This window comes from Mus musculus, chromosome 11 (assembly GCF_000001635.26).
Source record: "Mus musculus strain C57BL/6J chromosome 11, GRCm38.p6 C57BL/6J".
NCBI lineage: Eukaryota > Metazoa > Chordata > Mammalia > Rodentia > Muridae > Mus > Mus musculus.
Genome location: NC_000077.6, coordinates 11,458,788 through 11,472,825, shown reverse-complemented (window position 1 = coordinate 11,472,825; position 14,038 = coordinate 11,458,788). Strand labels below are relative to the sequence as shown.

Here is a 14,038-nt window from a genome sequence, read left to right as displayed (position 1 = left end):
CCACTGTATGGTTTTAGCTTCTTTGTTAAAATTTAAGTGTCTGTAGGTATGCAGGTTTATTTATGGGTTTTTTTTTCTATTCCATTGATCAACATGTCTATTTTATGCCTATGATTTTTATTAATATTGCTCTTTAGGACAGCTTGAAGTCAGGAATGGTGATACATCAAAAAGTTCTTGTTTGCAATACAAGATTGTTTTAGACATCTTTGTTTTATTTATTTATTTTGTTTTTCCATATGGAGTTGTGTATTGTTCTTTCAAAATCTGTGAAGAATTCTGTTGGAGTTTGATGGGAATTGCATTGAATCTTTATGTTGGTTTTGGTTAGTTGGCTATTTCTACTATGTTTATACTACTGATTCATGAGTATGGGAGGTCTTTCCCTCTTCTGATATCTTTTTCAGTTTCTTTCTTTTGGAGACTTGAAGTTTTTGTCATACTGGCCTTTCACTTGCTTGGTTAGAGTTACACTAAGATATTTTATATTATTTGTGGCAATTGTGAAGGGTACTGTTTCCATAATTATTCTCAGCTTCATTATTATTTGTATAAAGGCTACTGATTTTAAGTTAATTTTGTGGAATTTTGAAGTCTCACTATCAATGTTTGGGATTCAGTGAGTGATTTAAGCTTTAGTAACACTTCTTTTACAAATGTGGTACCCTTGCATTTGAGGCATAGATATTCAGAATTGAAATATCATCCTGGCAGTCTTTTCCTTTGATAAATACTAAGCATCCTTCCAGATTATTTTTGATATTTTTGATTATTTTTGTTAAAAGTCTACTTTATTAGCTATTAGAATGACTCCTCTAACTTGGTTCTTGGGTCCATTTGCTTGGAAAACCTTTTTCATCCTTTATTCTGAGGTAATGTCTATCTATTTCTGTTGCTGAGGTGCATTTCTTGCATGCAGCTGAATGATGGATACTGTTTTCTCATCCAATTTTTTAGTCTGTGTCTTTTTTATTGGGGAATCCAGTCTATTGATGTGAGATTTTAATGACCAAAGATTGTTAATTCATGTTTTGATGTTGGTGTTGGAAGTGTGTATGTGTTTCCCTTCTTTTGGTTTTTCTGATGTATTTATTTATCTTCTGTGTTTTCTTGGGTATAGTTCACCTCTTTGGGTTGGAGTTTTCCTTTTTATTATCTTCTGTAGGGCTGGATTTATGGATACATATTGTTTAAATTTGGTTTTGCAGTGGACTATCTTGTTTTCCTCTTCTATTTTGATTGAATGTTATAGTAGTCTGGGCTGCCATCTGTGGTCTCTTAGAGTCTTCAAGATATCTGCCCAGGCCCTTCTGACTTTTAGCATCTCTATTGAAAAGTCTGGTGTAATAGGTCTGTTTTTTTTATGTTAGTTGGCCTTTTCCCCTTGCAAAAGTTAATATTATTGGCCACCTTTATGAGCTTGTGAGTTCTTTTTAAGAGGCATGCCCAGCTGTTTTATGCAGAGATTAAAAAGAGATATAAGAGTAGAAGGCATAGAAGAATTAAGATGAAGGGAAGAGCACCTGTGCCACAAGCTGCTTGCTGTCCCCTGACCTCCATCGTCTGGCCACAGCTCTCCTTGCCTTCTGCAGAAGGCCTGCAGGGGGAGGCCCAGGAATATCCAGTTTAGAACTCTCCCCATCAATTCCCTGACTGCCAGGTCTATCTGAGGTACAGCCAGCAGAGACAACCAGATAGCTAAAGGCCAGCATAAGAATAAAATCATCAAGAGCCAAGGTAATATGACAACACTATAGCCCAGCTATCCTACCACAGCAAGCCCAGGATATCCTAACACAGGCCAAGCATGAGAAGATTACATTAGATCTAATATTGTCAAGATAATAGAGGCCTGCAAAGAGGAAATAAATAAATACCTTAAAGAAATACAGGAAAATACAATCAAACAGGTAAAGGAAATAAATAAAGCTGTTCAATTCCACTTACTCATTCACATGCTAAAGCTATCTGTCCACTAATGTCTAGAGCTTCTGGGCTGCCCCTGCACCTTTGTCACTATGAATCCATATCCCTCTCAAGCTATGAACTCATACAATATCTGCCCCTTCCCAGGTCCTATACCCATCAGCAGACCTCTTAAGACAGCTCTGATTTTTCCAACCTCTTACCACCCCTACTCTTTCTGAAATCCCAGATAGCAAGTTATTGCTTTTGTTTAATGATCAACTCTATTGGCATCCTTGTCATTCTGACATAACCCACCCCTGCCAAATATGCACAGCCCTTCAAGACACTGTATGCATCCTCTCCATTCTATGTGACCCCTATCTAATGACTCCCCTCTTTTCATTGGCTTGCCTCCTCAATCTTTTCCATTTCTCATCCTCCTCTACCTACACCTTTATGGACAATATTTCAGTTTCTCTCTGTAACCAAATCATCTGTTTTTAGTCCTCTAACTTCTGTGAGGTTTCTCTAGGACTACATGAATGCAATAGTATGATCCATCACAGCTGATCAAGTCAAAACTCTCCTTCTACTATATAAAATTAACACAGCCTATGCTTCCTTAGGTCCTAGGGACAGAGCCTAGCCAATGAGAAAATAATTTCACTCCCATTTTTTTTAATCTGTCCTCAGGGTTATGAATAAAGGGTTAATGATCTAAAAGACTCAGGTAAACTGAGAAGCTCTGGACAGAACAATTGACTTGCTTGATAAAACCTGTACAGAATTTGGTAAGGATAGTCACATACCAAACCTGCCGCTATTTACCACTTCCAGACTGCAGGAGAACTTACACTCAGATGGATTCCTCTTAAATCCAAAGCCCCCCTAACGTTTTTCTCCTCTGAAACTCCAAGACCTACATACCAAATGCACACCAACTTTCATTCTGCAGAGAGACTGTGGCGCCCAGCTGTTCTGATTAAAGAAGAGTTCTTTTCTGGAGATGCTTATCAGCTTTAGTTCTGTGTCATCTATTTCTAGCTCCATGTGCCATTTTGTAAGCTAAAATGGAATTTCTGCAACTTTCACACTTGATTTTGATCTGTTTTTAGATATAATTGAAATGAATTAAATGAAGTATTAATATATCAACTAAGTTGCCAACTCATGACACAAATAAATCAAGACAATAAAACATTACTCATTTCCAAAACCCAATTAAACAACTACCCCAACATTCCTCTATAATACAAGGTATTAGACATCTTATAATGAATTATCTAATTACTTTACTGGATCTTTGAGAGATTTGTGTAGGGATGGTCTGTGCAATGTGAGTTGTTATGAAGACACAATATTTTGGGATTTATGCACTTAGAAAATTAAAGCATGGCAGAGAATTACTTCAGTGTTTAAATGGCTTCTGTAGGATGACTTTTGAATACTAGGAATATATATAAATATATATGTATATATATATTATATATTATATTTATTTTTGATATATATATGTAAAGCAAAAACCAATTCTAGATACTAATCAATCTAATGATAGGTTAGAAATCTGACGACACTATCTATTTAAGATGTTTTAGCCTTCAAAGTATTTGCTGTCCTGTAAGTGGAAGCTAATGGGCATCTCAAGATGACAAGGATAATGTGGTTATGAGGTACTGATGATCAAGCAGGAAATTCATGCATGCAAGTACTGAAAACCACTAAGTGGTAAATGCAACAAGAATGCAGTCCAGAGTTCTGTGAGGTTGCAGAAAAGGGCTATCTAGTCCAAACAGATTGTCAGGAGTTAGGAACATCTTCTTGAAAATGGTAACTGATTTAATCTTGAAAATTAAATAGGATGTAAACTTTAAAAAGGGGGAAGTGGATGAAAACCAGTTGTTCCAGGCAGGGAAACAGTATGTACAGTACCCTGGACTATGAAGTATACTGCTATTAAAACTGCAGAGTGTTAGTCACAGCTATTGTACAAAGTATCAGGAAGGAATGGCAGGGAAGGTGGAAGAACTAGAGACAAAAGGGTCAGCACAGAAAAGCCTTGGACTTAAACTGTAAATGGATATCTTTGGAGTGTTTTAATTAGAGGGTTTTAAAGCTTTCAGAAACTACTGCGATTTACTCCAGTGACCAACAGTAAGTGAGCATGCTGTCTCAACTTTGGTAGTCTCCAGAGATAATCCTTCTAGGATCTTCTAGGAAGAGAACAGTCTTCTTTGTCCTCCAATCATAGTTTTTCTCCAGGAATTAATCCACCGTACAAACCCTGGTATTGTGAAGTTAAAATTTGGGAGCTATGCAGTCAGAGATGTTGCCAAGGAAAAGATTATGAGGGATGGCTTGTTACAGCCCAGGTGATCAGTGGTCATCTCTGAATCTCTGAATTCTACTCTGGTAACTTCCCTTCCCAGCTTAATGAATATATTTCATAGCAGGTAGAGGTTTCTTTGTTTCTTTCTTTCTTTCTTTCTTTGTTTCTTTGTTTCTTTGTTTCTTTGTTTCTTTCTTCCTTCCTTCCTTCCTTCCTTCCTTCCTTCCTTCCTTCCTTCCTTCCTTCCTTCCTTCCTTCCTTCCTTCTCCTCCTCCTCCTCCTCCCTTTCCTTCTCCTCCTCCTCCCTTTCCTTCTCCTCTTCCTCCTATTCTCCTCCTCCTCTACAATTTTGACTGTTTTTCATTTTTATTGTCATCAGACTTGGAAGACGAAACTATAGACTAAGTGTGAGCCAAGTATATGGCATGCAACTTAAACATGCTTATCAACCACCTATTATACATGTAACATTATTGTTTACATTACTTTCATAATGGCAATGATGCATTGGGTTTCTATTTCTCTCTGCTGCCTGAGGGACAGAGGGAGTAGGCAGCATCTGCAAAACAGGAAGAGGGCTTCATGAAGCGTCAAATTTCCAGACTGCTTGACTTAGGATTTCTCACCCTCTATTAACTGTGAGGAATAAGGGACTGTTGTTGCAACCAACCACTCTTCAGGTAGAACTTTTTCCAATTTTCTAAAAAACTGCCAGATTGATTTCCAAAGTGGTTGAACCAGTTTGCATTCCCACTACTTATGGAGGCTTGTTCATCTTTCTTCACATCCTCCCCAGCATATGCTGTTACTTGAGCTTTTAAACTTAGCCATTCTGATTGGTGTAAGGTGGACTCTCAGGACTCAATGTGGGTGCCTTTAGTTAAAATGCCCCAAAGTGGGGGATGGAACCTGAAGAGACCACCTCTAGTAGTTAGACAGGACCTCCAGTGGAGGCATGAGAACATCAAGCCACCTTCAAAAATGTCGACCCAAAATTGTTCCTGTCTAAAAGAAATGTAGGTGAAAATGGAGCAGAGACTGAATGGCTAACCAGTAACCTGCCCAATTTTGGATCCATCCCATGGGTGGGCACTGACTCCTAACACTATTACTAATGCTATGTTATGCTTGCAGACAGGACATGGCTGTCCTTACGAAGGCTGTATCAGCAGCTAACTGAGACAGATGCAGATACCCACAGCCAAGCATTAGACTGAGGTTTGGAAACCCCTGTGGAAGAGTTATGGGAAGGACTGAAGGGGATGGCAACCTCATAGGAAGACCAACAGCGTCAACTAACTTAGACCCCTGGGAGCTCCCAGAGACTAAGCCAACCAAAGAGCATGCACGGGCTGGTCAGAGGCCCCTGGCACATATGTAGCAGAGGGTTACCTTGTCTGGACTCAGTGGGAGAGAATGTGTCTATTCTTGTAGAGACTTGATGGCCCAAGGAGGGGAGATGTCTGGGGGTGGCACCCTCTCAAAGATTAAAGAAGGGGTAGGAGAGGAAGAACTCTTCCAGGGGGAATGGGAGAGGGTGCAACATTTGGGGTATAAATAAATAAAGTAATTAACAATAACAAAAAGATAATACTGAGTGTAGTATAATACAGTTTAAGATTTCTTTCTTTGTCAGGATTTATTGGGGATGTGAATCTTTTTTTTCTGAAATCTGACATACTAGTCATTTATGCTTAATAAATATTTTTAGGGTCTTCAAAGTCATTGAAACACTTGAAAATTATGTGGAACTCAATCCACAAATCTCAAGTATTACTCTTTGAAACTGTTAGAAGATAATAATTAATAATAATGGCTATTATTTGTTGAATATTCTTTCAGGTTCCAGAAAATTTCCTGGCCATTATACATTTTAATTCTTAGAATTTTGTAAGATGCATATTGTTGTTTCCAATTAACATAGGAAGCAACTGAATTTTCTGGGGCTTAATTTATGCTATCTGGCCACATTGGTTCTGTTTTTCACATTAATTATTTTTACACGAATCATAAAATGGTCATTGGCAACATGATATGAATTACTTCCCTTAGTTTATAAGTAAGGATACACAGGTAGACAGAGATTTTTAAGTAGATCCAGGTCACATAACAGATAAAGATGGGAGTCAATCCCATATTGCATTTATCTTGAAGCTTAAACACAGAGGTTTTATTCTAATCAGGCAGTAAAATATACCTTCCAGATAAATTCTAAATTTGCTTCTAAGTTGTTATTGCCATGCTTATAAAAACCATTTTGGTAATTTAGTTCCTTTAATAAGTCCTTTTTTCAGCTTAAAGTCTCTTGGAGTGAGAATTCAGGGTGAGAACTACTTTTAAGAACTAACTGACAATGTTGCCTTTGAAATTAGATTGGACTGGAGTTTTCTGCTTACCTGATTAGTATTCGTGATTATACAAGACTTTCTTTCCTTTTAAAATTTTTATTTACTTAATTTTATGCGATTAGGTGTAAGAGTGTCAGGTCCCCTGGAACTGGAGTTATAGTCAGTTGTGAGCTGCCATGTGGGATTTGAACCTGTATTTTCTGGAAGAGCAGTCCGTACTCATTTTTTTTTTTTTTTTTCAGTCCGTACTCTTAACCACTGAGATATCTCTTCAGCCAACTTCATTTCTTTTAATGATGAGTTCTTAGTAATAAACTATGAGTTCAAGCTCCTTTTCAATCTCTAAGAACATAGTGTTTACTATTTGTTGTATTTGATTATCAGTAGCATATTTCCCTGGATAAAATTTTCAGATAACCAACTCTTAAAATCTATTGACTTTGTTAATACTCTATATAGGTATTCTATAACTCAGGAACTTCCTATGGTTGTTTTAAGACAACCATATATTGAATGATATATGAAAAGCATAACACATTCTTTGCTTATGCCTTTCCAGGTTTAAAACCAGTTGGAGGGTGAGGCTGGAGTCACGCTGAGTGCTCTTTTCATGGTCCATCTCTGGGCAGAATATCAGATAGAATGCATTTCTACTGTGCAGACATGCGGTGGCCTTGTCCTTCATCATACATTGTCATTCTTTATCCTCTAAGGTTTTAGGTGAGAGCTGAAGATGAACTCTGTAATTTCTGACACAGTAGCAAGCCAAAGCACCCCAGCCAAAGGTCTGACCTTTTCCTATAGTCAAAGATTTTAATCTTTTATCACACCTTCCCTGCCTACCATGCACACTTCCCTACACAGGAAATAGCTGTGGTTTTCCTTTGGAGATATTTTTCACTGCATCTCTGTCCAGAGAATCATAGTACAGATGAGAGTGGCACCAATAATTCAGCCATTGGAAGCACAACACTACTTATGAGGGGTTTGCTTCTCTTTAGTTCCTGTTCTTATCCAATTTACTTTAATCTTTTCCATTTAATTTCAGTCCATGTAATCTAACTTTTTAACCAGCAGATTGATTACAAGGGAGAGAAACAATGAAGGAAGCTTTTATACAATTTACCCTGACACATGGACCCTCTTTTGTAAAATAAGTTATCTGTATAATTAAAATAAATTAATTGTTAATATATTTGCTGTTGACCAATTAAACTTAAATTAAAAAAAATCATTTGTGTTTTACAAGCAGATTTATACATTGTATCACTTGTAAGACCTTCTTAAAATCCAATTGAAAATAATTTGTTCAGTCATTTTATGTCAATTTAACTGCTAAAATTTAAAAAAATCTCAAGCTCATTCTCCTTTGCGTCACTTGAAGAACATATAAAAACTATGTTGCTTTACTTACCTCCAAGCTTTGCCTTGATGGAAATGTCTGGCACTTTCCTGGAATTCCATCTCCTATCCTGTTTTAGTTCTTCTGCAAGTATTGTTTGCCTTTTTATTGTTGTTTGAAATCCTTTGTCTGGTCTAGGAACTCGATTTTGAGGTTTCACATCATGGAAACTCACCAGGTTTGGTATGGCTCTGCCTATATTAGGCTTTAAATTAGCATCTCCACCAGGACTCATAAATCCTGAGCAGGGGTCACCCAAGGGCACATCGTCACGCAATGGTGCTAATGGATATGCCCTCCCATATGGTGGGGGATAGGGGTAGTGAAGATGATAGTCCGGCAAGACTGAAGGTGGATAAGGATGAAATTTTAAAAATGTAGGGTTGCATTTCTTTTCAAATCTGACACAGTTATGTCTGTCTTCAAGTCCTTTCACAGAGGGCATGTTCATTTTCTGTAAGAGGTTACTGTAGTGCGGGTAATCTGGATGCTCAATAGCCTTTCCTTCTGAGAAGATGAACCTTCTAGGGATACTGATCTTCCCAGGCATGGTCTTGACCTCCATATCCATGTACTGTCTCATCAGTTTTGAGGATTATGAATTAAATTCCTTTGTTTTTTTTTTTTTTTTTTTTTTTTACCATTTAACTATTAAAAACCCATATTTCCAGTAATGGAAGATTAGGATTAATCCACCATAAAATTAATTCAATTTTCTAAATGTTAGTCATTTAAAAAGTCTTAAGGTAATTTTTTTCTGCTGAAAGGGAGATAGGCCAGTATAGAAATAGGACATAATAATAATAATAAAAAAACACAAAAAGAGCCTTTGCTGCTTGGCAACAGGTAGAACCATAGCTCACGGAACTACTTATTATGTACATCATAATGGAATTCTTTAGGCAAACCACAGAAAAAAGTCCTAGTAATATTTCCATTATACCTTTTTCTCCAATGCTCAGGAAACCAATACACACACACATGCACACACACACATGTATATGTAAAAATTTAACATGTTCATATTTTGTGGGCAAGATAGTAACTGAAAGAATATACTGAAGTTGATGTAGTGAATACATATACAGTCTCTCTCTTTCATATATACTCTCTCTCTCTCTCTCTCTCTCTCCTACACACACACAAACACACACACACAAACACACACAAACTAGAAATAACTTTTCGGGTTGGAATAAATTATAAACATTGGTATATGTTTAATTTAAATACGCTAACAAGGAAGATATAGTATACTGATTTTTAAGAAAAATAATTCATAAATCATAGCCAATGTAAAAGTCCATTCTTAAATGCCTTAAATTATCTGCAGTTTCTTTAAGTTACCACAATTCTTAGAACGAAAACAATGAGGTATTTATGTTATTTCAGTAAATGGCAGCATAAAAAACGATCTATTTTAAACGATAAGCATAGCAGTCCACTTAAGAGCTGTTTTTTAACTAGACAATTTGGTTTTGCATGAAAATTGCAACTAAGTTTAATTATTACAATCCGAAGGGTAATAGCTCACACCTCCTTAAATAAAGAAGGTAAGCTTCTACAAGAGTCAGGTATAGAATATTTAAATCAGATCAATTGTATGATAGTAAGGATAAGCAGAATGTAGCCACGACCACCTATGATGATGACTGAAAATTTGCAATATACAACAAAACAAGCAATAACGTTGAAATAAATGGGTAAGTTTTCAGCATAAGGTCCTGGACAGTTTATCCAAAACACGAAGGTCAGTAAGTTTTTACTCCACTCCGTATTACCCATCTCTTCATATTAAAAGTGAAAACATTTAACAGCCTGCTTCTAGTGTTTCTATATATTTGTATAAAATTTATTTTTATCCTAGTTGGACTATCATTAAATCCTTCCAAAGGCAGAAAAGATGTATGATTCTTTCAATTTAAATACATTCTCATTCTAAACGGTCCGTGAGCTGGTTCTTTATGTTTTCCTGAATCCAAGTTGAGGATGATCTTCCAAGCCGAGTACTGCATGAAAGTCAATGTCATCTAAGGTCTATTTCCTCCATTTTCCCATCATGCCACTTTTTAAGGCAATACCTTTAATTTCTCCTAGGTGTTCACTGCATGCATTTTCTATTAAGTCCCACACACTGATAATGCACAATCGTTCGCATTACAACAGTCAGGAACTTCATGCATTGGCATTACTATAGCCAGGAAGTTTATGAGAGGTGTACATTCATTAAGTCATCCGTTCTCAGGATCTGCTGCCATTAGGCACCTAAAGGCTGAAACTCAATCCACTGCTAAGGTAATAAGAGGGGCTTCTCCTCTGCACACAGACACCACGGGAAGGCAAAGGTTAGAACTTTGCGACACAAGATTCTTCTCGCTTTGGAATCTCAGACCAGCCAGGTTCTGGAGGGTTTCCTTAGTGGTGCGGGGCCTCGAAGTCAAGGGAGCCCCTAGGGGATCGACCTCTTGCCTCCCATGTGTACCCAAGCTGGGTCCCAAGCTAGCACACCTCCCGCACATCACCCGAGCGGAAGTGGCGCGTCCGTCGGTCCGTCCTTCCGGCCTGCCGTCTGCCAACTTCCGGCGGCGGGTGGGCGCGCGCCAGGTAACGACCTTCTGCGCCGAGGCTCGGCCGTCGGCGGCGTGTGGATGGAGGCCTTGGCCCCGGGCCGGGCTCCGCGGGGCCGGCGGCGGGCCGGGGCCTCGGGCTCCGTGCTCTCGCCGCTGTCGCTGGCCGCCGTCCTGCTCTGCGCCTTGCTGCGGGCGCCCCCTGCAGGTGAGGCTCGGCGCCGCATGGCGGGAGCTCTGGCTGCCGCGGCTCCTCACGAGAATTGCGTTGGCCCCGTGTCACGTGACTCCGACTACACAAGGACACCCTCTCTGGCAGGGACAGCCCCAGTGAGCCTAGTTTTGTGTAGGAATCTTGAAAACTACATTTGCATAGAAAAGACCTCTGTGGGCTCGTGAAGGAGGCCCTGCTCCAAGAGATTATCCGAACTTTAAAAGTGCCTTAATAAAACTTCAGTTCGTGGGTCATTGCCAGCCGTGTGTTTCAGAGCGAGTCTATGTAGCTCTGTATAGTACTGAATTTGTGCTGTGAACCTAGTGAGCTTTTAGACCATCCTTGATAGTGCAGCGCCCTCTGTTGGTTCTGGATGTAAAATGCAGGGTGTAGTTGGAAACACGTATCCTAGTTTCAAAAATATATATCGGAGAAAGAAATGAGCGCTTACTAGATTGGCTTTTTAGCTAGCAAGGTTTGGTCTCTCTCCCTCTCCCTCTCTTTATGTTGAAATTGTAGACTTACTAGCAATAATCTGTGTCCCATAGATCCTAAATGTACTAAAGGTACATTTGTCAGAGTTAAAGTTTATTCAAATAAGAGAACTATAAAGTAACCAAGGATACAGATGTAGAAGAAGTGTGAAGAAAGGGATACTGTGGTTAAAGGAAAGAAATGGGGCATGCTTACTAGTTTTTTATTTTTTTTTTAACTTGACACAATCTGTAGTTACCAGGGAATAGGAAACCTCAATTGAAGATTTGACTATCAGATTGACGTATGAGCGGTCTGTGGGGGTATTTTTCTTAATTGCTTTTGATGTGGGAGGGGCCGGTCCTCTGGGAGGTGGTGTCATCCCTGGGCAGGTGGTCCCAGGCAATGTCAGAAAGCAGGCTGAGCAAGCCAGAGGAAGCTAGTCGGTAAGCACTATTCCCCCGTGCTTCCGCTTAGCCTGCTGCCTCCAAGTCTGGGTTTGAGTCCTGGATGCCTTTGCTTTCCTGGATCGGAAAGAGAGGCCCCTTGGTCTTGCAAACTGTATATGCCTCAGTACAGGGGAACGCCAGGGCCAAGAAGTGGGAGTGGGTGGGTGGGGGAGTGGTGGGGGAGGGTATGGAGGACTTTTGGGATTGCATTGGAAATGTAAATGAAGAAAATACCTAATTAAAAAATGTAATACTAAAACAAAGCATAACAAAACAAAAAAGGAGAGAAATAACCTGCCAGGGGAAATCAGTCCTCACTAGTCTTCTCCCAGGTTGATTTGGGGCGTGGTGTTTATCACAGGCACAGAAAGGAAGCTAGGATGGGGAGAGGGATATAAAAGATTACTCTCATCGAACACTAAAGTTCAAGTGATGGGCACAAAGAGTCCTGTGAGAATAGATTGTCTAATTATTCTGCGTGAAAAAGATGGAGTTGAGTATGGCTCTTGGCCTCATACGTGGTAATGAAATTTGTGTTTTTGTTTAAAAACATTGCCTGACTTTCCTTTTTTTTGATAAGGTCTATCAAAAACAGGATAAGCTTTTAGTATCTTAACATGTAAACTGTGACTGGTAAAGGCTGTAATTACATAGCACTTCATATCTCCGATGATAATTCTATAAGGCTGCAATTGTCAGTCTCATTTTGCAGATGAAAACCCTTAGACTTGAAGTTTAAAGTAACTTTCCTGTGGCAGAATTTGCATTTAAACTCCACTGCGGCCTTTAATGCCATAGTCTCTCCTCTTTACCTGCTGCTATTGAGGCGATTTGGGAGTAACACTTTACAGTCATTGTATTGCATTCTCTACCTCTTCTGTTCACAACATCACACTATCATAAATGCTCATTCAACAACGAATGAAGACTATCAGGAAGTGTTTCAAAATCATTGTCTTAATAGTTTTCATGTTATAGGTGTAGTGCTTGCAAAGGATTCTTGACTTAAACACTGATGCTTCTATCAATGGAGTTTGGACCAAGGAAAGTCTTCCATGACCATCAATTAATGAGGTCATGCAGGAAGTCTGAGGGAGGAGGGGTTTGTGATATGGGCCCTGTAAGGTGGGAGACTATGGTAAGTCAGCACAGAAAGGCTGGGCTAAGATTTATAAGGGGTAAGCCACAACTATATGGAATTCTTTAAGGACTATGCAGAGCAGTAGGTAACATATCATAGGACACTGATTCATACTTCCTGAAAAGGAGTCAAGATAAACTATACTCTTGTTTTAGTACTTGGGAATGTTTACAAGACAAACGTTGATCCCTTGTTTTCTTCTTGTTTTTCATAGTTGGACATTTGGCTCGACTGCCAAGAAGTATCCACTTGACTCAAGATTCACTGAAAATAGTGGGATCGACACATTTTCCTGGTACTCATCAATAGCTTTTGAGTAATTGGAAGTTACTAGCATCTGTTTACAGGGTGACAGTCCTGCGGAACAGTGCCATGTTCCTCAGTGACTCTCCTTCTGCAGAGCTCAGTTAAATGGTTTGTTTTGTTTTGTTTTGCAGAGCTGGAGTCATCCAAGGGTAATTCTGTGTGCAAAGAAAAGTTATTTCTAAAAGTTATCTGAGGTTTCTTGTAGTGCTTTTACTTGTAATGTATGCACTACTCACTATGGTATAAAATGTGGGGATCTTAAATATGCTAAAATAATTTTCAATTGAGATTTAAATATAATAAAGATTTTGGATATATCCTTTCATATATATATATATACATACATATACATACATATATATACACACACACATACATATATATATATACTTTCATGAGGCACATCAACTGCAACCTTTTTTGAATTTTTATTGCTTTAACTTACTTGCCACAAACACCTTTAATTGTTTTTTTAGTTGATGAGGCTGACAACTCTCAGAACTTACTAATTCCGCATCATCATCATCACGATGATGATGATGTGATGAAGTACCTCTGCTCACGAAGCAAGGACTCCTGGCCCTGAACGCTTGCTGATACCTTCAGATTGATATCTGCTGTTCTGGGCTTAGTTAAAACCACGCATTGCATGGTGTTTGTATGACACTGTTGTCGTCTTCTAAGTCTTCATTCCTTTTTATATCTGAATAATGTTCCTATGTATGCCAATGTTTTTACTTCTCTTAAGTCTGTCTTAGGAGAGTCATTTATGGCTAACGTGTATCAGTGATGTGTTGTTTCTCTTCATACCAGCAGTAGATGGAGGCCCAAACTTCCTAATATTCACACTGACACCTGTTACTGACCATCTGGCTTATTTTATTTTATTTTATTTTATTT

At 38.7% G+C, this 14,038-nt stretch overlaps 2 protein-coding genes across 9 annotated transcripts in view; one reads left to right on the top strand and one right to left on the bottom strand.

Annotated features, from left to right (window-relative positions):
- Positions 1–9,082, bottom strand: part of Spata48 (spermatogenesis associated 48) — a 51,449-nt gene extending 42,367 nt beyond the window's left edge. The window contains exon 1 of one of the 2 annotated variants that reach the window (NM_001347068.1): positions 8,000–9,082. In NM_001347068.1, the coding sequence (NP_001333997.1) occupies positions 8,000–8,570 (571 nt within the window). In that variant the 5' untranslated portion in view covers positions 8,571–9,082. The remainder of the gene's footprint in view (positions 1–7,999) is intronic. The other variant, XM_006514822.4, reaches the window with a different exon arrangement.
- The window catches only part of Zpbp (zona pellucida binding protein), a 184,600-nt gene continuing 179,164 nt past the window's right edge, over positions 8,603–14,038 (top strand). For 3 of the 7 annotated variants that reach the window (XR_380974.4, XR_003949479.1, XM_011243736.3), the window contains exons 1-2: positions 8,603–10,762; positions 13,047–13,127. Coding sequence is in view for 3 of the 7 variants with exons in the window: in XM_011243736.3 (XP_011242038.1) it covers positions 10,462–10,762; positions 13,047–13,127 (382 nt within the window). In the remaining 4 variants the exon portion in view is untranslated. The remainder of the gene's footprint in view (positions 10,763–13,046; positions 13,128–14,038) is intronic. The other 4 variants (XM_030246152.1, NM_001185153.1, NM_015785.2 and 1 more) reach the window with 4 other exon arrangements.